At 53.6% G+C, this 23,771-nt stretch overlaps 3 protein-coding genes across 3 annotated transcripts; 2 read left to right on the top strand and 1 right to left on the bottom strand.

Moving 5' to 3' along the window:
• Positions 1–918: 918 nt before the first annotated feature.
• Positions 919–1,372, bottom strand: CGCS363_v015121 (uncharacterized protein; the record flags this gene model as incomplete). The annotated part of the gene is made up of 2 exons (XM_036646970.1): positions 919–1,312; positions 1,368–1,372. 2 exons carry the CDS (start codon positions 1,370–1,372, stop codon positions 919–921), a joined length of 399 nt encoding a protein of 132 aa, XP_036487812.1.
• Positions 1,373–2,711: 1,339 nt separating this feature from the next.
• CGCS363_v015120 (uncharacterized protein) lies at positions 2,712–3,359 on the top strand (the record flags this gene model as incomplete). Its single annotated transcript, XM_036646969.1, has 1 exon — positions 2,712–3,359. One exon carries the CDS (start codon positions 2,712–2,714, stop codon positions 3,357–3,359), a length of 648 nt encoding a protein of 215 aa, XP_036487813.1.
• Positions 3,360–13,073: 9,714 nt separating this feature from the next.
• CGCS363_v015119 (Heterokaryon incompatibility protein 6, OR allele) lies at positions 13,074–15,684 on the top strand (the record flags this gene model as incomplete). The annotated part of the gene is made up of 3 exons (XM_036646968.1): positions 13,074–15,431; positions 15,558–15,621; positions 15,677–15,684. 3 exons carry the CDS (start codon positions 13,074–13,076, stop codon positions 15,682–15,684), a joined length of 2,430 nt encoding a protein of 809 aa, XP_036487816.1.
• Between the last annotated feature and the right edge of the window lie 8,087 nt (positions 15,685–23,771).

The raw sequence follows: 23,771 nt of genomic DNA, 5'->3' as shown, positions 1-23,771 counted from the left end.
GTTGACGCAGCCGTCTGACCGCATGGCTACGCTGAGGAACCTTTGTGGTCGTGACTGAGAGCTGGCGAGTCCAGAAACAGAGGCGGATAGCCGCCTTGAGGTACGCATGCTGGCGGACCATGGATGGCGTGATTACAGACCAAGACATGCCTTGGACAGGATACAAATCGTAGGTGACAAGACGTCAATTAGGCTAGCAGAATAGCATTTACGTAACAACTAAGTGAGTCGATTAATACTTAACCTTGTACACGGGTTGCAATAGGAGACTGTTGCTTATGTTGTTCTCGAGATTTTGAATCCTCCAATAATGCGTGACTGGAAGACATCTTTGGGGTCGTACGCTTTAGAGACTTTGCGGATAAACTCAACATTCTGAGCTCCATAGCCACGAAGCGGATCTTGAGACATTCTCAGCAACGGCGAAGTCTTCCAATTCGGCGCGCAGCGTGTTTATGAGAAGGCGTGCGATCGCTTCTTGCTCAGCGGTCTGGGCATTGAAAATGTTCACCCACGGGACTGAGCCCTCTACCAAAGACGAATCCAGACCGAGTACGTTTCCTTCCCGTCTTCAAGTGCAGTAGTGTGTAGGGAGATGTTGGAAGTTCATCTGTACCTGGAAGTCGTCTGTCGACATGAAGCCTTTCATGTTTTCTACAAGCTCCTCCGACTTTGCGACAGTTTGGTGCAAAACCACCGGGATGGCTCGAAACGTCAACGTAAGCCATATAATTCTGTCGTTGTTGTTAACGTATTCCTGATCTGCAGCCTTCGTAACTGCTCGCCCCCACAGGTGGCCATAGAGGTTTCTCTCCCAGGCTATCCTGGCCCTCGAATATTTCCCCGTGAGAGTCACGGCAGTCAACAAGGTGCGCCTCCAGGCGACAAACTGCGAAGAAAAAGCTAGAAAAAAGATGCTCACACACTGGTACCGCTGACGGTAGATTCTGGGGCAAGCGACAAAAGACTCCTCATTCTCATATCTTCAGAAACAGCAGGTATACGTGTGATCTCCATCAATCCGGTGATTTTCGACGACCCGTCAATGTTGAGAATAGAAACACATATTGTGATGTTCTGCAAAATCTGAGTGGTGAAGATGAAAGTAGATGTGAATGTGTCGCGGGCTTGTGACGCATTGTAGTTAGCAAAAGCGATCACGGCGTTGATAACTTGGTCGATGTAGTTCGTGCTGATGATTCGCGAGCCACCGTAAAGATCAGCGGATGAGAAAGCCTCCAAATCGAAACGGGTGACGATGCCGAAGTTGCTAGCGCCGCCCTTGAGCGCTTTTTGTACAAGTCGGCGTGCGCTGTTTCGTCAGCGTTTACTATTCTACCGTCAGACAGAACAACTTCGTAAGTAACGACATTGTCACACCCGAGCCCCAGGTGCCCAGTGTAGTACGAATGACCACCTCCGAGCAGAAACCCAGAGGCACCTACGCCACCGGCGCGGCTTCTTCTGACCAGACTGACACCATGTTTTGTCAGGTCCTGAAGAACAGATACCCAGAGACTGCCTGCCCCAACCGAAGCGAGGTTATTCGATGCGTTGTAACTGGTCTCAATCAATGGTCACGCCATTAGCATGTTGTTTGAACCTGGTCAATGGTTACCGCAATATGCCAGCTGCCGGCTCCATTGCCAACGTTGGTGAGTGTTGTCAAAGTTAAGGAGACCTCGTCCGATGTCCGGGGTTGCACGATACGCCAAGACGTTAGGCGGGTGCTGGCAAGCCAATACGTCTGAAATCGCGACTCGTAACCCAGCTCCGTAGCAAAGAGGAGGCAGTCGTCTAACCCAGCCTCCGCAAGGGCTTCGCACTAATGTGAGGGAGAATCTGAAATTGACTCACATACAGCAAGGCAAAACCATCCGACACCATATCGTACCGGGATGAGTCCAGTGCGGGCCATTGTGAAGGCAAATTTGCAGTAAGTGAGAAGGCTCAGCAAGTTGACGGCTTTCATTGTCATTATCGTGGTGGCTCTGTACGGGGGGTGTGAGTTTGACTGGGAGGATAGCCCAGATGGAGATTTGCAAATAAGAGAAGGCCGCGACAAGATGCTTGCTTGTTTTGCTTCGAAGGGTTCGATAGATGAAAACAGCTCTACCTACTTATGCTCCGTCAAATTGCTGATATTAATCTTCTGCATGTCAACCTTGGATATGAACGCAGGGGAAGGGTCTCTATTGCGGAAGCGAAAGAGTTGACGCCAACTCCGTTCGATTTTCTTGAAGGTGTTCATTGTAGATGAGACGGACTCCGTGAGCTGCCAATTCCAGTAAAGATCCGTCTTCATCCCTGATAAATTGATTGAAAGTTTAACTAAGTCCGTGGTAGGTGTTCGGCGATTTCAAATCATGACGGACTACTCTGACAGCCAGGTTGAGAATCAGAATCATACAGGCGCCCAACAATGATGATAAAGCAAGCTTAGGAATAAAGTGCTACTGTTCTTACTAGTTGGTCTGTATTTGCACTTGTAAACAAGGTGAGAAGGTCTCCGAGCAGCCTTCTGAAAACTCTGACGATGCGCGGATGTTGATGTTGAGAATATAAGGTTCAGGCATACCACGTAGATTTCGCCTGTCTTGAAGCATCAACCTAAGAGCCAGTTGAGTAAGATGCGACTTCAGAGCATGATGGAATATGTACACGTCCTTCACACTGCCTGTTTGACACCTGTCTTAGCAAAGACACTTGAGATGGCTGCGGCGACCTCTTCTACTGTCTACCAATTCGAGCACAACAACACATGGTTCGAAAATCTCGTTGTTAGTTCTGTCAGCGACATTCTGGCCACAAGTTTAGACGTGCCAGAGTCGTGGCTGATTGAACCTGCCACAGGCAAAGGCCAAGCTCTCGTCACTATTACCGGCGTTCTTGGTACCATCGGCATCACCGAACCCGCCCTGGATATTTTCGTTTTCAGGGCCGGAAACCTCAGTATCAGCCCCTTGGATGTCGTGTCTGGTTCATTGAGACTCTTTTCATTGGATCTCTCGAGGAAAGACCCCGAAGTTGAACTCATCACGTCGATGCCGGATGCAGTCTTAATCAACGGCATAACATCTTGGAGCGCAAAAGAGGTTTTGGTTACCGACACAATTCTTGGAGCGATATACAAAGTCAACACGGTCACCGGGCCGTATGAGACATCGCTCTCGGGACCTGATTTTGCCGGTGCGAACGGAGTCAGTGTGCAAGATGGATATCTTTACTACACCAGCTCAAGCAACCAGACGCTGTCTCGCGTGCTGGTCAACAGCTATACCATTCCAGGCCCGATGAAGGTCATCTACAGCGGAACACCCGTGGACGATTTCGTTCTAGCACCGGATGGAACCGCCTGAGTCGCTACACTCCGTTGCGTTGACAGCGTCCGCCCCCAAGTTTGACCCGGAAGGAAAATTTTCCGCTAGCCCAAAAACCCCCTAAACCCCCCTAAACTTCACACTTAGATAACTCTATGCGTACGTAATGCGTGTAAATGAAATATATATCAATCGATAGCCCTCAATTAGGTGATTATAATGATATCTTTTTTATCTACGCGCACTGCGTACGCATAGAGTTATCTAAGCGTGAAGTTTAGGGGGTTTTAGGGGGTTTTTAGGCTAGCGGACACTAAACGCAACGCTGAAAAGAAAAAACGAAACCCCTTGTACGTAGTGTTCACAGTGTCCTCCTTAAAAACCCCTTAAAATTAGCCTTAACTTCACACTTAGATAACTCTATGCGGACGCAATGCGCGAGAATAAAAAAGATATCATTATAATCACCTAATCGAGGGCTATCGATTGATATATATTTCATTTACACGCATTACGTACGCATAGAGGTATCAGTGTACGAAGTTTAGGGCGTTTTGGTGGTTTTTTGGTAAAAAGCCCCTTTTTTTGCCTTTTTCGGGCTAAAAACTGCGGGGTGGACGCTGTCAACGCAACGGAGTGTACTCTGGGTCACAATCAGGTCATACAAGTGGATACTTTTGGGTCCACAACAACTGTCGCGGGCGCGATCGATAAGCTGGATGTCGCAGGCGCCACTGCTTTGCGATTCGGGTCAAAAGTAATGGACAGTAGGACGTTATATGTGACTACGAACGGAGCAACCGCACAGCCGCTTGGAGGTGACCTCTTTGAACCGGCTAAAATCGTGGCTATCAAGCTTCATTGTGGTAACGCCCTCGATGACTAGATGGGGACATTCTGCACCGGATGTTGCTAGGGAAATCATGTAGATAGATATACATCTTTTGCCTTCCATAAGAAAGATTATGTTCAACTGTTCTTCAAACTACTACTGGAAAGGCCTTTTCTAGATAAGCAACTAATACTAAGCTTCAAAAGAACATTCGGAATATGTTAGCTGAATCCTTATAAAGGTCCAGTGGTAGTGGACTGACTTAGAAATTCCTTGGACGTTCATCGAAGACAGGGCAGCCTTTTTTTGCCACCGATGGACCATCTGCATGAGAAGGGTCTCCGTCCCGGTCGGCCATGACGACATCACAGCCGAAAGCCTCACGCCAACATCCCAGTCTCAAGTCCAACAAGACATGGTGGCAGCCCCGACCGATGGGGACACCTGGGTCCTCCCTTCGCGCCAGCAGCGCCTCCACGCCCAGCAACCCGCCCATGCCTTCAAGTATCTGATCTCGGACAAAGACCTCCGCCAAGGCCGGGTCCTCGCGCCCGCCTCGTCGAAGCAAACGGCTGATGAAGAGTGGTTCGAAATGTGGACCAGAATAGAGAAATCTCCCAGAGCGCTGCGAAGCGAAAAGCATTGGAAGGACTAGCCTCAGCATCCGACGTTAAGGATGGTGTAATGGAACTCCCCCGACGTCGAGGGGTATGGAATCCAACGCCTTATTGACTGTTTTGGTGCCCAGGATGAGACTCACGCGGACGGTGCGACGCCTGATGCAGCTTCTCAAGGGCCCCCAGGTGTTCTCATCCCCGGCAGCACTGCGCCGGCCAAATCCGGCGACCTTGACAGCTTGGGCAGCAAGTCAGTCTCTGCGAGCGTTTTAGGCCAGGATTACAGCACGGTAGTGATCCAAATGGGTGCCGGCTCCGGACCCGCGGCAACTGTCGGTCAGACCTCCTTTCCCGGCTTCATCGACAGTCATACTTTGTCTTACTCGACCCGCGAGCAGCCAACGAAGTTGTTGCATGGTGAGTTACAAGGGCCCAAGGCGAGGAGTGCGTACTGCACCCGGATTTGTCGGGGGTGGCAGCCCTGCGGCACAGTCTTTCTGGCGCCTCTTATATTCCGTTGAATCTCGCGCACATCGGCGGCGCCGCCGTCCGTCCTCACGGTGAGGTTGGCTTGTCACAGTCTGTAGCGCAGAGGTACCTGTTTCTTGAGGTAGAGGGGGAGAAGTAGAAGGCAGCGATGACATACAGACAAGAGCGTGGAAGGTCAGTCATCGACGGAGGAGCTTGAGAAGTGTTTGGAGCATGTCATGCGCGAAAGACGGAAGATTTTGGAGGAATAGCACGTGTAGGGATTCCTCCGAGAGTACACGGCCACCATTCATGACCATTCATCGTCATTCATAACCATCATGCTTGAACTAACCACCAAGGGCTCTATGATCTTGGTCCTCTAGACTGAGTGACATCAGGGAGAGTCCAGCCACACTCTGAACATCCAACATACCCTCCTTCTCCGGGGCATCCACGACAAGCCGCTCTTCGCTGCCGCCGAGGAAGCGAAGCCAGAGCGACCCCACGAGTCCACGCGGCATGCAGTTTTTGCTGCCATTGTCATCGAGAAATGGACCTGGCACTCGCGCTGAAGAGCTCTCGTATTCACAAGCGTCATGCTCGTCCTCAACATCAATGAGCACCTGCACAAGTTCCCATCGGTCGTGAACCTGCCGCCGTGCCTCGAAGCTCTCGGGCGCGTGTTCGTCTTCGTTCCGGCGATCCGGGTCGCAGCCACCGTGCTGGCGGCCATTGATGGAAGTGGATAACTTGAATAATAGCTGGGCGCCTGCAGCAAGGCTGGCTTCGACCAGGCGACGGGGCGTGGTGATGGCGGTTGGAAATGAGGAACACGTCGACGACGCGCGACCGGGCGGCCGGCCACAGAGGTGCAGTCTTTGGGGCCGAGAGTGACGGCGGAGGGTGGCGGCGGTATGGTGCGAAGGTGGTCTTCCATGTCCGGCCCTCCGAACCCCTGTAATCGAGGCGATTCGCGCTCTCTTCATAAACCCCCAGAGGTGGCCATAGAGGTTTCTCTATGAGCTATCCTGGCCCTTAAATATTTCCCCGTGAGAGTCATACAGCAGTTAATAAAGTGCGCCTCCAGGCGGCAAACTGCGAAGAAAAAGTTAGAAGGGAAGAAAGAAGAATGACCTTTACCGCCCGCATCGATCTTGCGCCCCTCCAGGTTGTCGAGAAGATCCTGGCCAACGGCTTCGCTGATGGCGCTGGCTTTGCCAGACCAGTTGGGGTGCCGCAGGCCGTCTGCTCAGGCCATCCAGGAACCTGAACCAGCGTCGGCACGAGCGAGGATCTGACGCCGATTCGGAAGGGCGTTTGCGTAGCGCGGTGAAGCGACCGTATCAAACGCGTGGCGACAGGGTGAGCCGTCAGGACGAACAAGGTACATGGCTTCTTGAAGTTGGAGAGGCTGGGTGTGATTGGCGCCTGAAGGTGAGTACCATCTTCTCAGGATGGTACGGGTCTCTGATTGGCCGCAGGACGACACACTGGTTGGCCGTTGGCCGTAATCGGCTCGTCAGAGCCCGTACCATCCTGAGAAGATGGTACGGCTCTCTGATTGGCCGCTGCAGCTTGCAAGACAAAGGAAGCTCCCCCCGCTGGCCATCGTCATCCTCAGGCAGTCGGGTGGGCGGAAGCTCTTACAAATGATGTGTTGATGCATGGCGCAGTTGCACGATGCACTAAATGTGATGCGTGGAGCCGCCGACTTGCTCCCGATGACGATGGGCTGGTCTTAGATGCGGGCTCGTTGTTGGACGGGCATATGATGGCTGCTCCCGGCAGGGAGACCGAGGCAATTCGAGAAGGTGGACCAACTGCGAGTCCGTTTCAGCTCATTTCCGTGGCCGTGAGCAAAGATGAGGGGGTTGGTAGAGAGATGACGGGGGCAGGTGGGGCGACAAACGGAGTGCAAGCGGAAAGCCATGCTTGACAGCTATGATCACCGCGAGCGGCTCCCATGAACCGGCCTCGGTATGCGTAGAGGCGACCGAGGTAGAGGTGCGCTTTACCCCTGAAAGCTGCTCCTGTTCGTTCCCGCCCAACGTCCAGGTTCGTTGACGCATACATGCCCACAGAACCTCCGGCGGATGTCGTATCAATCATGTCGCCCGGCCAGCTGGACGACTCCATCCGCGACGATTGAAGCCCCTCACGCGTCGCCTTGAGCACAGAAGGCGCCAAACCGAGCCAGTGGCCCCTCAAGGCCATCGAACGCAACGGCAGGCACTTCAGAGTCGACCACGATTCGAACCGACATTCCTTTCAACAGAGAGCCGCTGGGCAAAGACACAGTGCCAATAGTCGCTGTAGGTAAAGACACAATGTCTGTGGCAGCCGGAAGCAATGTCGGCGGTAGTGTCGGGTTCGGCTTCACGTCGGTGCTGGACATTTCCAAGAGGATGGACGAGCTGCTGCAGGACAAGCAGACCCACGCAATATGGAGTACAACATGAGCTGGAGGTCAAGCGCCTGCACTGGATAAAGCAACATGCGATGAGACGGGGCGAACGGGAAGCCTGGGAGAAACGGGGACGTTGAGCCTCGAAGGGTCTGGAAAGCTGCCTGGAGGTGATGATGGCCTTGATGCTGGAAGCGCGCATCGTGTTTGACGATGGACTGGAAAGCGACACGGGGTCAGTAAACGAGAAATCTGTCCGCTTTTGCACTTTATGTATGACATACTTGCGTGAGAGGTTGTTGCCGTAGATCATCTCTTCGACATTCTCAGGCTTGATCTGGGGTGACCGAAAGGTCTTCTGGATGGCGAAAGGGAAAGGCTGGTTTAGGAACATGGAGTGTGAGGTGATTTACTCGTTCAAAAGGTTCTGAACGTGAGAGCCAGTAGAGACGATGTGCAGAGATATCAAAAACACAGACACTTGTGGAGACAATTGTAATCAAACACAATGAAACTCCGAGATGACAGTCGCAAAGCGCTCTCTGATCTACAGCGCGCCAGTCAACAAGCTTCTTGAATGTGATGTCCGCCTCCAGGACGCGATGTCTGGCCTCCGGCTGCAGCTTGAGCACTTGACCGACATCGCGACAAGAACTCAGTTCACCAATATTCAGTCCTTTTCCAGACACGCAAAACGATGCCTCCGCGGTGGGCGCGATGGCGACAAATGGTGTTGCGAGAGCATCATGCGGAGAGGCCGACCCCTGAGAAGCGCTCGGCAACTACGTCGAACTCGACGACACGAGGGTGGAGGGTGGCGTCGCCGGGAGTGGTGTGGGGGATCCGATTTCGCGCCACCATGTTCCTGGCCGTGACGGGGCCGCGGGCGTTGGAAAAGGGGATCCGACAAGAGAGAGATAAGATGCAGCTGGGGTTGTCGCGGGGCTGGAGGTGGCAGACGTTGAGGATCACAGATGACGAGGATATTCAGGCTGCGAAGCGTCCTGCTGGCGATGGCCATGGATATGGAAGCTCTGCTCTTAGTTTTGCCGTCGTTCATGTCTTCTCGCTTGGATGGGAAGGATGGGCTGATTCGGGATGGTCATCTTCAGACAACAGCGAGCCCAGGCGAGGTGTGAGTCCTAACTGCGACATGGCGATAGTTTCGAGTATGGGAAGCAGCGAACATGGAAAGGTTGTTTGGGCAAGAGAGCGGCAGGGGAGCAAGGCCATGGAAGACAGGGGCAGAAGGAGACAGGAAGAAGACATACGTCGGAATCATCAACTTGCTGAGGAGCTGCGGCAACACAGTATCGACAAAGCGACCTGGCTCGGGAAACGGAGCCATGTGGCACAGCGGTCGCAGATATGACCGGAGTTTGGCGTTGAAGGCTTGGTCGTCGACGTCGGGCGGAAGGACGCCCATCTTGTGCGGCTCAAAGCAGAATGTCGCTCGCACCTCGAGACACCAGCCTGTGGCAGGTTGCTTCTTGGCTGGTGCTGCGTAGAAGGCGACAGGCACGCTACAGACTTCCTGGGCTCCGCTCGTTCGTTAGCCGAGTCAGCCCAGTGTTTGTTGCGGGAATGGTACGTGGGCTGTGTTTGAGATAGGCGTTGCACGCAGTGATGAGACGGCCACTTTTTGGAATTGCAGAATAGGAAGAGATGCGATAGATGGACCGCCTTGATGAATGATGACTGCTGGACCATAAATACGTTGACGTATGATGGTCGGTGGCTGAGGGATAGAGGCCGTGACAACTGCGAGGGCATGGAGTTCTGTGTTTGCTGACAGCGCCGAGCAGTGATCATCGGAGATCGAAGACTGGTTCGACAGCATCCTGTCGTGGCGGACAGTGTCATGACTCGCTTGGAGGGCTGTTACTGAGCATCGGTCGTGCTTGCGTGCTGCCCTCGATGCCGATGATTTGAGGCGAGGAATTGAGAAGGATCTCGCCTTGTCCAACCGTCACTATCGTGATAGCCGTCCGGGCAGCCCAATTTAGTCATTCATGAAGCCTACATGCTTGTCCATTGCGGCGCTAACGACTTGGTGCAGATGACAATTTGCAGAACCAGGCGATTTCTTGCCATTGCCATGAAGTTGCCATGAGGTCGTCAGCTTGGTGGCTGCCTCTGCTGGCGACTTTTCAACGGTGTTTAACAACGGTCAGTTCCATAATTGCCTTTAATAGCAATTCCTTGCCATCGATGGAAGGCAGTTGGCTTGTTGATTGCATCTGCCGGCGTGCGGACGTGTGTCTGCGATGGTGGCCCCCAAGTGTTATCTCCGTCGAGAGGAGAGCTCCGGGTGTGGCTAACTTCTCGACACCACCTGATGTTTTGCAGCGGTCTGCATGCGAGGCCATGATTTCGCCGTCGCTCGGCATGGCGTGCCAATCCTCACGGCGACGCAGTGGATACTTGCGGTACGCAAGTACGCTGCCTCCCAGAGCTTGCCAATTATGATCCCTGGACAATGCGAATATGGAAACGCAAATTTCCATTCATGATGCCGCTCTTGCCGTCGACAGTCGCCATGTCCTGTCGTGACGCCGAGTGTCCGATCTGCGATATGTCAGCCGCGAAAAAGTGCCAGAAATGCCGGGGATGAGACCTGTGAGTTCTAGACAGCCCGGCTCCAGCTGCGTCTCCATCTCTGTCCCCGTTCACCCCTGAGTCCAAGTCCTCATCTCTGGAAGACCCTTCCTTCTTGTGGGTGGCCCTCGCTTTTGCTTTTCCCGAACCAATCAGCCAAAAGTACGACATTTGTCTGTGTTTTCATGACGACAGGCTCCTCGGTCCCAGGCAAACGCTGCTGGCCCTCGCAGATCTGTGACAACGCCTCGTCCTCGGTCCGGATCTTAACAGCAATGCCGACGACAACAGCTCAGCTATTCAACCCTGTCTACCGGTCGTGCGATGGACTCACCGGCTACGACGCCGGCAGACGCAGCGGCACCATCGACACGCAGCACTTGTTCGCCTACCTCGAGACTCTGATGCTGCGGATTCTCCCTCTCGATTTCCATCACCACTAACACGACGACCACCACGGTACCTGCGATCTCTGGTGGCCTGCCGGGGCGCTCATGGCCTGCGCATCCGCTGGCGAAGAGCTGCACACGCTCGCTCGGCACGGCCAGACCCTAGAGAGCCGTACTCCACCCTCGCCCGTCACGCCCGCATGGCCGCTCGACAGTTGCAAGGAGTCGTCTGTGTCGTTTTCGAGTCACAAAAGGCTAGTCCCGTCGTCTCTAGCGAGGGTTCGTTCCCCATCGCAACGCTGTCTGAGGCCTTACCAACGAAGCTTTACCTGCTCCCAAGTCCGCCCTAGACGTCGTAACGGCGTGTGTAACAGACCTTGAGATGCTTTGCTAGCGGCATCATCGCAAAGATGCTCGCGTCCTAGCCGCCAGCAAGGTGCTCCTGTCTGGATCTCCCGCACCGCCCACAATCTGCGAGACGTGGAACAACGTGCTGCCAGGCGGGACGGTGCCGTCACATCCCGACCGCTCGTGAGTCGACAAAGTCATGCACCGGATGCTGCCCCAGCTGGACGAGGCGACGATGCGCTGCTAGTAGTAAGTAGCCAACCTTGCTGATGCAAAGCCAGATGAGAAGGCTTCAGGCGAGACGCCTAGATAGATAGATATACAGAGCAGATTGCTGGAGCCGGCGAGTGTTTGCAATGGCAATGGATGCTGTTAATAGAAGAACCATCAAAGGTCATCTGATCGTTGAATGCTGGAGAAGACATTGATGAACTGTGAACGACCAAGGCAGCAGCTGCAGCACTGAGGGCGCTGCAAATTTAGCGCACCTTTAACGCGTGCTGGGAGAAATCACAGCGAGCGCCCAGAGCTACAGGGGCCACCTGCCGATTCCAGGCCTAAAATCGGCAGTTGGTGACCGGGCGGGCACAACGTCACTGTAGCTATGGGGGCCACCTGCCGATCTTAGCGCTTGAATCGGCAGTTGTCGGGCATCGGGCCCACCCGTCGCCTGGACCAACACACCAGACCGTTGCGTCCGTGGGTTGGCTTAGGTAAGACGGCTGCAAAATGTACCAGATTTGTGGTACATTTTGCAGGCATGGAGGCAGGTAGGCCACATCTTTTGACAGAGGGCAGACTCGGATGGGAGGTGACTGACGGCAACACCAAGACTCCCTGCACCCTGGACTGCATACAATGCAAGTACCTTCTGCACGGTTTTTTCGAAAAAGAAAAAAGACGCACTGTTCGCCGCATTTTACAGTACCGTTGTGCCTTGAGGAGTTCTCCCTCCCAAGACGCGCTCGCGGGAGAAGCGGGTACCATCATTGTCAGCGAGGTACGTACCGGCTGCGACCGACGGACTCCAGCCCCGAAGGCCGGCAACACCAGCGATGGAAAGCCACCAACCTTTCTCAGCCTCGACAGATGTGATGCAAAGCATGAACGTCTTCGATTGCCGTCCCGCCTCGTTGCGCTCGTGAGATCATCACCGTGGTCGTGTCAGCCATGTTGCGTGAGGGCAATTCTCGCTGGCAGCTGTGGCGGCCAATCAGAGAGCCGTACCATCCTAGGAAGATGGTACGGGCTCTTGCGCGCCAATCACGCTCAACCAGTGACTTCTGCCGGCTGGTGCACCGTGCCCAAGGTGGAGGTTGTTCCGAATTACCGAAAGTTGTGGGCGCTGGTCGGAAAAACCCAAAAGCCATTACTGGAAGGAATGGACGTGCCTCAGGTATGTTCCCACAAGAGCCGAGGTACAATATACAGCAAGGTACAGATATGGAAAGGACCAAGCAACCCTAATGGATATAACCCAAGGTGTGAACACAGAAGTACTATACTCAGTACAGGAAGACACAGAGGTCTCGAGAGAGACGAAGTTCCCACAGGAGCTCCAAGGTCCAATCTCCAAGCTCCAATCGTCCACCGTGACGTTGGCTCCATTGATCGACTTTGCACCCTGGGATATGTGGTACAGTACCCGTGCCGAGCGACGCGCGACGCATCCGCCAGAGACTAGACCGCCATTTCCCCGACACATCAGGCAGGTTGCAGGCAACGCAATTGTTTTCCGCAATGCCTGGCCACTGCCTGTAACTAATGCATCTCACTCTAAAACGCGCCATGGTACGTACTACCATCAATCTGCCCATTGAGATGCGGCATCCAAGTACCACGTAGTAATTAGCTACCACATACCAATCACGATAGCGCGTTGGACCAACATGAACATGGTGGCTTCCTGCGCCACGTTAGGCGTTCTCGAATGAGCATATCTATCAGTACTGTCAGCGATCCCCTCTTTCCCTTTTCTCATTCCCCTCTATGAACAATAACCTGTCTAACCGTGATTCCCGCATTTCTACTTCAGACATCGTTACTTGACAACTGCGGAATCGTATTTACTATTTACCAGGCAGCTCTGTCCTCATGGATCATCGCAACTGCACTATCGCATGGGTTCTGCCCTCAGCCGAGTTCCATACAATCGCTGAGGCATTCTTCGACAAGGTCTACAACCATGTTTCTACACCCCTGCGGATGACCTACAGCATTGGAAGAATCGGTCAACACAATGTTGTGGCTGCAAGCAAGACGACTGAAGCCACCTCTTTACACACTGGAGATATTGTCGACAACTTGCTGGTGGACTTCCCATCCATTCGGGCTGGTTTCCTAGCGAGCCTCGACGCTATCGCGTCCACAAAGGGCCCTATTCGCGTGGGTGATGTCGTTGTTGGCACAAAGCCAAACCTGCAGAGTGCCGTTGTGTACTTCGATGCCAAGCAAACCAAATCTCAGCAGCGGCTTGTTCTGACACGTGAGCCACGGCGTATCCCTGAATGTGCGGCAATGGCCATCGAATCCATCCGCACTCAAAGAGGGCGCGATGCCTGGCTGGAGGCGCTTGGTGAGGTCAGCCAGCAGAATCAGCGAAAGGCCTACCGCGGTGCGATAGGGTCCTCCTCAGAAGGGTTCAACGATGCTGCTGTCATTGATCGCGTTGTCCACGAGCGCAGCATTCTCTGTCTTGAGACAACTGCTGCAAGTATGAACTCTCAATCACTTGTGGTTGTCGCTGGCATTTCTCGCCATGCAGGCCGTAGTGAACGCCGCACGGCGGCGGCACAGGTCCATGGAGCCGTCTTTTCATATCTTCGTTGCGTAGCTCATTATATGAGCGCCGAACAGCTCGGCATCGAACCAACCTTGGCAAGCTACTTCACCTATACACCATTCGACTTAGACCGCGCATATTTTCGACTTCTGATCCTTCATAAGGGTTGCAAACACGACAAGATCAGTTGTAGCGTTTTTCAAGCGTGTCTTCCCGACCGCCAAAGTCAAGAGGAGAAGGAAATTAAGCAAGGCGGCGAAACTATCCTACCATACGAAGCCCTGTCGTACTGCTGGGGCGACACTAGACTGCGGAACATGATTACAGTCGACAGGAAAGCGCTCTTCATCACAGACAATCTTCATGACGCCCTTAGAAATCTGAGGCGAACCGAGGAAGATCGCATTCTCTGGGTCGATGCTATTTGCATCGACCAAAGCAACGTCGAAGAGCGTGGTCATCAAGTTGGATGGATGGGCGAATTGTACAGACATGCTGAAGAAGTTTTGTGCTGGTTGGGACACCCAGAACTCATTGTTGGCCATCTTCTTGCGCTACTCGAAAAGTTCATTACACTGGTTCCACGGGTGGCATGGAAAAGTTGGCCTATTACCGATGATCGATGGCGCCAGGTCTGGGAGGATGTGCACGCAAGTCAACCACAGCATGACTGCCCTTCACAGCTCAAATGCCTGATGGCCAAGGAGTGGTTCAGTCGGGTCTGGATTATACAGGAGGTAGCCAACGCTCGCAAGGCATCCATCGGTTGCAGTGAGGGCTGGATCAGTGCAAAAGCCTTCGCCATAGCACCGACGTTACTCAATGTCCGCCTCAGCAATCAGTGCCAGGCAGTGATTGATATCATGCCAGGTCTAACCCGAAGGCAACTCGGGCAGGCTCAGAAGACGAATATCTGTTCCCTGCTGTGGACATTTCGAGAAAGCCAGTCGAGTGACCCTCGCGATCGGCTCTATGCACTATCAGGTCTTGCTTCTGATCTCAGGGGCAAAGAAGGAAGCATTGTGGCAGACTACACAAAGTCGGAAGAGGCAGTTACGGAAGACATTTTGTCATATTTGTATGCGGATGATACGTCGACCAAAACTACTAGTCAACTGGGACTTGCTGAAGTTCAGGCAGCCATCCCAAAGCTTTCCGGTATGGCGCTAGAGAAAATTGTCTCAGCAAAGTTAGACGTCGACAGGGTCCAAGAATATATGCAGAGGGTAAACTCAATGACCTGGCTTACAGAAGGTATCGCTCGGATAGCTGCTCAGGACATTTGTTCAGGCGACAAGGTAGTGGAATTACTGCTCAGTGAACGTGCAAACGTCATGGTCACAGAGGGCCTTGTCGAAGCCATTGCAGGTAGTTTCGGCAGCACTTGTCTAAGGCTTTTACTAGAGCATCAGGGCCAACACATCCAGGTAACCAACAAGATTGTCAAAGCAGCTGCGGGGAATAAGTCTTCTGGCGAGCAGGTGATGGACCTGCTGCTTGTTCGACGAGGCGAGGTTAAGGTAACAGAGGAGGTAGTCAAGGCAGCTGCAGGGAATGAATCTTCTGGCGAGCAGGTGATGAGGCTGCTGCTTGATCAACGAGGTGAGGAGGTTGAGGTGACAGAGGAGGTAGTCAACGCAGCTGTGGGGAATGTATCTTCTGGCGAGCAGGTGATAAGGCTGCTACTTGCTAGACGAGGCGAGGAAGTCAAGGTGACAGAGCAAGTTGTTAGGGCAGCTGTAGAGAATAAGTTATCTGGCGAGCAAGTGATGAGGCTGCTGCTAATTTATCAACAGGTTAAGTTTACTAGTAGGGCTATTGAGGAGGTTATTAGGGCAGCTGCGAGGAACTGGTTATATGGTGAGATGATAACAAGGCGGCTGTTACTTAATCGAGAAGTTAAATTTTAGATTAGGGCTATAAAGGAAACTTTATAGAATAGGTTATTAGGCGAGCAGGTGATAAAGCTGTTATTTAATAGATTCTCATATTGCGTTAAAGCTAAATAGCTAATGCAAAACTTACTAGGTGTAAGATAAAACCCTTGCTGCTGTTTAAGACTGTTGCACTGCTATACTTATAATCGTTAAGCTAGAATGTAAATATTAGGCGCTATCTTATCTTATAACTTAGCTAGTAATCTCTAGTGATATAATATTCTTTTAGTCTCTAATAAGATATTTAATATCTTAAACTAGGACTAAGAGAAAGAAAAATTATAAGAAGGGCAATTTAAGGGATAGAGCTTAGTTAATAGTTAAAGGTAGGGTTTTTACAGAACACAGATGCAAAGCGGACACCAGTTTTGCGAACCTCTGTACGCCCAAGGTGTTTCCGCTGACCCTCATTGACATCGTACGACCGAGACACACAAGAGAGACCTCGCAGGCATACCTCCGCAGCGCAGCCCATCCCAAGGAGCGACAGGCACTCTCCAAAGGCATCAATTGCCGCTCTCACGAAGCCTCCCCGCGACGCGCCCTCCGTTCTGCTTGGCGCGTCTCCGATGTCACTCGTTTCCAACACCCATCCGCAGATCAAAAGACGTGCACCCTTTGGGCTTCTGATCTGACGGTTGATGGCTGACGTTGCCGATCCGTGGCGGACACGTTGCATCTACTCCTTTCCAGGCCACCATTCCGTCTGGCCAAGGGCGGAGGACAACGCCGTCTGGTAGATGCTTAGGACGGCCCCCCCGGTGCCGTCTCTTGCCGACGTCTCTGCACCACATACCCGATTTCGGTCAGCCGACACCAGCAGCTTTCGGCATCGCATTGGACAGACTCAACGCCATGCTCGCAGCGCTCGGCCACCGTTGCCGCGTCTCTGAATGCCCACTGTGCCTGCTGCTTGCGTTATACGCAGCCTACTCTGCGCTGACTCCTGTTGGTCCAGAAGCCCTTTGGGACCTCTGCCGCCCACTATCGTTCTCCACGTGCTGTCTTGTTTTCTCGTCGTGCCCCAGAAGCTGCTTGTCCTTGTCCTTGCACCCTGTAGTGCTTCCTGATGATATCCTCCATCTTGTTGAGCTTCCGCTTGACAGTTGTGTTCTATTGTATTGTTTCGCTGATGATGCTGGCTAGAGAGCTTCAGCCTCGTTCATAATACTTCTTTTCCCCGTTCATGCCACTGTTATCTTGCTGAATGGGTCGTTCACGCTTCTTGTCATTGAGACTTTCCACGGTTTTTCTCAGCCAGCTCTAACTTGAGGGTCGCACTCAGCCGTGGAAGGGCGAGATGGACCATTAATGAATGGACTAAACAGATGTGCGGTCGCAACACCGGCTGAAAGACTTCGAGTTGTTCTGTTAAGTAATATATTACCACAGATCGAGTTCCTTCCACATCTTCGCTCTCATCCCAGAAGCAGAAGGCTGAGATGCGTTCAGCATGCTCTAAAATCCTGTCCTCCTTCGCATCTGCCTCTGGCTGAGCCTTTTTGCTTACTTTGTGGCACCTACTTGGCTGAGACTGTACTTTCTTTGTCTTTCCCTCGAATGTGGCCTCGATTTCGACGTCCAGCCCCCACGCTCACGCCGAGTGACACGAGTACAGGAAACACTGTCAGGGCTGCTGAGTATTCCAATTCTATCCCCTCATAATTCTGCTAGGTTTCCTATTGTTTTCAATCCACCTCTGGCGATGTCTTCCGGTTGGGTGCGCTGATTTTCAGTCCAACCTCTTCTAAAAGTTAATCTTTTTCACACTTGTCACTATTGTCGTCATGAATGTGATGTCCTTTTGGGTTCTTGGATCTGCTCCTGTGTGTTGTCGCATGCTGCCGTGCACACCTGCGGCTTCGGGGGCAGACGTAAGACGGACATCAGAAGCGTCGCCTGGGTTAATACCGCAGTTGCAGCAGTGGTCTTGATGGCCTACGGACGCGGACATGATGCGGACAGGCACCGACTTTGTATCTTATGAGCCTATATGCTTCCCACTCCCTGGGCAGTCTTTCTAGCTACCTTTTGCGTTTTTATTTGGCCTTCCCCCCTCGGACAGGTTCCTTCGTACACCATCCTTATTGCTGAAGAGTGGCCGACGCTGGAAGCGCTTTTTGCTGCCTCCTGGCTCTTGCACAACATGACATGCCCACATGAGTACACTCCTTTGACTGGTTTCCTGTGTCTGTTTCCTGCGGCCAGCAGCCTCCTTTAAGGCCTGGGACGTCCTGTGCTTTCCGCGCTCGTCTATGTCCGAAATTGAACATGCTTCCCTGTCTTTGGTGCTGGCCGCGTATCCCTCTCCCTCTGTCATCGCTCGACTGCAACCAAGATAAGGAGTCAACGGCCCCCAGACACTCCTCCGCCACAATATGCCGACATACCCATTGCTTCTGTCTCTAACCTCATGGCCTGAGCGGCTAGTTCCTCTCAGCAGCCGGTCTGTGTCCAGGCCTTCTAATGCCTAAAGCTGACTACCCCCAATTTGACCACCATGGGCGTGAGTTCGCGCCGAAACGCTCAAGCTATCCTCAACTGCTGCTTCTTCCTACTTCCTGGCGCGAGCTGATGGTCCTTGCACCTCAATCCATCGCTGCGATGGCCCCTCGCGTCATGCCAAGTCTGATTCAGCGGTTCTGCCGTCGAATCTCTGCATGATCCGCTAGTCTGGACTGTGTACATCGTCGCTCTGTGTTCTGGAAATCTCGAGCCTTCTCTAGCCTGATGGAAATGCTGCTGGCATCTGTCCGCTCCACCTGCCGTGCTGAGATTTCTTGACTTCCGCATACAGTCTCGACTCCACATCGGCTTGGCCCTGAACACCGGTCAAGTTCCAAATCTTGTTCTAGTCAACCACAAAATGCTCACTGCCTCCGCCTGCCCCCTATGCGGGAGTAGCTGGGGGAATCCTATCGCATGAGTCCGTCCTGGAAGCAGATTCACCGCGACATTCCAGGACGAGATCATCAGACTCTAGGCGGAATCAGCCCAATGCTTGTATCTCAACTACACCATCAGAAATCGAAGAATCTACTACACAACGGTCCCAATGCCAAGAGTCAACACAAGGGACTCGGGGAAATGCGTGGGTTTCCGTGCTCGCCGTGATCGCAGCAAGGCCGTCCAAAAAGGTGAATGAGGGTCCAGATATCGGCAAAAGCTGATCGATCATTGACACGGCTCAGGGTCACTCATGTCTCGACCTTTAGCCACGCACAGCTACTCCAGAATCCAAGTTGCCTGCCGATTCTGCTCGACATAGATGCAGAAGCTCACTCGTCAGCACGCAGGAGGATTTCAGGCCTCTCGTAAACATTTCCGTTGAATTAGATTGAGATATCTCTTCGGCAATAAACATTAATCTGCGGGCCGCTGCAAGCCATTCAGCAAAGACGCGCTTTGCGTACAGATGTAGCACCGTTGTGAATCCAGCAAAGCTCCCCATCCGGACCTCCTAGCACTAACTCTTCCACGATCACATTCCGTCGCTATTTACACTCCTCGAACGCCTTTACTGCGGCTCGAAACTCCTTGTATCGACAACGGCAAAGGCTTGCGGCCAGATGAATTAGGTACAGCAGACCCGGATAGCAGATCGAAGCCGACTCCTTGTCCAATCTCTTCAAGACTCGAATCATGGATGAAATGTTGTTGTGGTGTAGCCCCACGGCGCCGGCAGCAATCTCGACGGTTATCCCACTCGCTGAATGTTGCTCTACGTCCAGTTAGAAACAAACCTGATCTGGGAGGCTGAGGTATCCGAACTCACCAGGTATAGCAGCCTTCAGCAGGTCTATAGCCCTCAGAGCCATCCTGTTGGCCTCCGTCAAGGCCTCTTCAACCTGACCGACTGTGTCCAAGTATTGTCGATGTCGAAGCCATTGTTCCAACGCGGCTTGATGTGTGGCATGTAGCTGTATTAGGCCATCGATGGCGCCTAACAGCCCAACCCTGGCTCTCAACACGCTGACGAGCCTCTCGTGATGCTGTTCGGTTTTGTCTCGTTCGTTCGCCTTGATTTCTGACATCATGTCCCGGAGCTTCTTGCCGACTGCCCGCCTGTAGGTCGCTCGGGTTGCCGCATCTGCACCTGCGGGCGGCACAGTACTCGGAAAAGACGAACACATGTCGACTGGCACGCTGGCATCGAAAGAGGTGAGGGCTTGGTGGAGATGGCGCCACCATGCCGGGGCATTGACTCGGCTTGGGTCAGAACCGGTGTTTGCCAGAGACGTGCCGAACGCGATTACAAAAACCCCATAGTCGTTTCCATTCCCTTGTCTGGCCGCGCTTGCCTGACGTGCGAGACTTAGTGAGCTGACCTCAGAATGAATCGGGGAGCTAGGAACTTACTTTTTTTACTTGGACATCAGGACGCCAAGCTTCGCCGTAGAGCCACGACAGGGTCGGGATAACCTGCTCCTCCGCGATGTTGTTCCGCAGTTCCAACGAGTCCAGCTCCGAAATCGTGTGCGTGGGCCTGTTGTAAACAAACAATCTCCAGTGAGAGTTGTCGCACGATGGCATCATAACGTTTTCCGCAAGGAGAAGCGGCGCGAGACGCTCTCGACACCTTTCTGATCTTTGATGACCGGCCGTGGCCAGCGTAAGGCTATCTATGAGTCCCATTTTGAAACCCACGCCACGGTGCAACATCACATTGACGACGGTGTCATTGAGCCATTGGTGCTCCCGTAGTGTCGCGAGACCTTCGACCAGACTCTCTGCAGTCACTCGTATCCGGCAAGCATGCCTGATGGCGGCTACGTCGGCGACTTCCTCATCATGTGGTTGTTGCCGCTTGTCTGGTTGCGCGGCGGCGGCGTCATCTTGGACATCTGAGTTAGCCATGACCTCCACGTCTCTGGTGCTGTTGGTCTCGAGCCTTTCGTCCGCAGTCGCAATTGACGGCACCTCGTGCGGCTCTGGCGTATCGATTTCGAGTGAGTGGCTGTCTTCAAAGAGTGATGGGGCCAACGCAGTTGCAGCAAACAACGAAGCCGATCTTGCGTCCGTATCTGCTGCTGTGACCGGAGAGCTGTGCTCCAGGGCAGAGTAATCTGAAGAGTGATGGATCGAGCCCTGGTCGGGGAAGTACGAACTGTCGGCCCCTGCAGGGCTCTCAGGGCTGCCAGCCAACCCAAAGTCCGGCGAGTACCGTTCTGGAGTGGCAGCGCACGCTTTGGGAAGCGGACTAAGGTTGTCGAGGAGAATCTCGCCTTTGTCTTTGGGCCCGCACTCAGCTTCCGTCGGCTCGATCTCGCGGGGGTCGGTCTTGGTGTTGGTGCGAAGGCTGCTATCTTGTTCTTTGGGGATCTCGCCTGTGCCTTGGGCGGCGCCTGCGTCCTTGGATGGTTTCTGCTTGTTTCGGAGACGGGCTTTCGAGTTCGTCGAAGTGTCGGGTGGAACGACTGTTGATCATCAGCAAAGGCGCCCGAGGAAAGTCTGCGGCAGGGATGGGGGATGGGGGGTTGGGGTGGTGGAGGAGGAGGAGGAAGGGCAACCCACGAGCTTTTACGGCATCTCTGATCAAAGTCTTGATGATGACTCTGGGTTTCTGCTGCGCGCAACGCAAGATTGCGCGTATCAGGTCGTCTAGGTGAAGCAAGGGGTGCTGACGCTGCGCAGTCTGGACATGCTCAAGGGACGATCGACTGCTGCAGGCATCTAGACCGAGAGCTTCAAGCATTACATGAGGAGTCGTGTAGAAGAATTTGGCGGTGCTGTTCAGTCGCGACTGGACTTTGTCGGGAGAGGAGGCCAAGCTTGCGTAGGCATCGGAATGCTCAATGCAACAGTAGGCTTCGACAATGGAACCGGGAACGTTGTCGTGGGCGAACAAGAAAAAAGCCATATGGTGTCCATTTGGGCTCTCTTCGAACCACGCTCGTCTGAAGTCCGTCCACATGGTGCGTATGCGCTCGTCCTCGTGTTGGGCCAGGCTCTGCAGTGCTTCGATGCACGATCGTAGGTCCATCGGTATGTTGTGCGTAGGGCAGCGACCAAAAGAAAAGCAATTTTAGGGGTGCAGAAAGAAGCTAGGAGACGCGTACCAAAACAACGAGGGCGATGGCGATGTAGGGAGGCGTGAGAGGTGTTTGTGGACGGATTTCTCATGCGCGGTCGCCCCGACTCAGGTGCGGCTCTTCGACCCTGAGCCGACAGACGGGCTGGGATGGCCCTGCATTGCGTGGTGGAGGAAGGAAGGCACATATGCGGTTTAGCGATCTGCTTTTTGCAGAGGAAATAGAAGGCAGAACGATGGAATGTGAGCACCACATCCGAAGGTGCCTCCCGGAGGCGGGGGCGCGGGTGGGGGCGGGGCAGAGACGGCCGAAATCCTCGGGCGCAACTGTGAAAACGTGGAAGGATGCAATGCTTGTGTCGCCGAAGTGATGGAGGGCTTGCTGTGTTCTGATCTTGATGTCTGTGACAGCGATCGGCAAGTTGGGCGTTGCTGCCTCTGCGGCTTCTGCACCCTCGACGTCGATTTGCCTGTCGCTGGTTTCCGACGAGGCAAGGTAGCTTTCGGGAGAGGTGGATGCAGCAGATAGACGCGACAGAATAAGGTACAAGCCTGCAGGTGGAGCACAGAAGGGGTGTGGGGTGGGTAAGGTGAGTTCAGCGTGGTATCGTAAGGGCAGGCCAATCAGAGGGTAGTGCACTACCAGTCAGTGGGGGAGGTAATAAGGCACCTTACTGAAGCACCGACAGGTCCAGAGTGCCTTTGTTTGTAGGTCTGGTGCCGATGCCGCTGTAGAGGCAGTACCTCCTCCCCAGCTCATAGGTACTTGGGAAGGAACTCACCAAAGGTACATTCCTCCTCCAATATACCGACCGCCAGTCAAGCAGGTGCAGCCAATCAACAGATTCTGCAAGATACACTTCTCCCGCGTTATTCTCACAGAGTGCACATTCCAGTGCACACCTTCTGCATAACCTCGATGCACCAAGTGTGCTGGAGCCTGTGCGCCGAGCTGGGCACGTTGAGATCTAGATTTTAGGGTCCGTCTAAGAAGGTCTGAACCTCACCAGCCGTAAGCTTATTGTAACGACCATCGCTGAAGCGGGCCCTTCCAGCCAACAGGTAGCACACCCTCCTCATAGGCAATGTCATCCTCTCCTGCAAGTGCGCAAATGACGCCCTTCCTCGACAGCCTGCACCGGCAACACCATTCGATCCGGCCGCAATCGCTTTCTTGTCATGGTGGGAGCTCTCGGGATCCATCTTTCAAGCCGGCGGAGAAGATTTGATTCCGTCCATGACCGTCCGCACCCGCACTCAATGCATGCGACACCACCAATGACGCGAACACAAACAGAATTTCAGGTTGATTCGCTATTTGCCTTGGGCCCTTGCCCAAGAGCCTTGAGCCTCGGCTGACTTGATTAACAGCACGAGCAGGCCATCTTTTTGCGCGAACCGCTGGCAAGCAACGAGCCATCGTCCCAAGCATCATACACCCCCATACAAGACGCAGTGCTGCGACTTGACGACCTGTATCCCAAGGCCTTTCGAGAGAGATGTTGTGGCAGATATTTGCGAGCCTTGCTCCAGGAGCCTGCCTCTGCCGTCGAGCTGCTGCCGAGGAGAATGAAAGAACCGCAACATGAAACCGCCCGGGGGGCGACACTCGAACCAACGAAAGTCCAATTGGGACCAATCCCAAGGACAAAGGCTGGCGCATGGGGAGCTAAACACAAGAGCTGCAAACGAGAGAGTCACCCGGGCCCAGAATTTTCACAGCGCAAGCCCTGATGAAGTTCTTGACTGCACACTCCGACAAGATCGCTCTTGATTTGTGGGCTGCGTTGTCCACACTGCGCTGATTCCAGGTGGGATTTGCCGTCTCATCGTCATCCACCACATGCATTCTCGGCCGCTGGGCATCTATGCGCCGGCTACTCGCCTTTGAGACACGCTGAACGGCTGTCTGGCGACCTCTACTTTACAGAGTTGGGCTGGGTCTTGGAGCAAGGCGCCCGGTACGAAGCAATTCGGACGCAAAAAGGCGCTATCGCCGACGAGGAGGCAGGCTCAAATCTACGTCCTGTCTTCACGGCATA

This window comes from Colletotrichum siamense, assembly GCF_013390195.1.
Source record: "Colletotrichum siamense strain Cg363 chromosome Unknown KSG_Cg363_contig19, whole genome shotgun sequence".
Taxonomy (NCBI): Eukaryota; Fungi; Ascomycota; class Sordariomycetes; order Glomerellales; family Glomerellaceae; genus Colletotrichum; species Colletotrichum siamense.
Note: the sequence above shows the minus strand (reverse complement) of the source record. Positions and strands in the feature narration are given on the sequence as shown.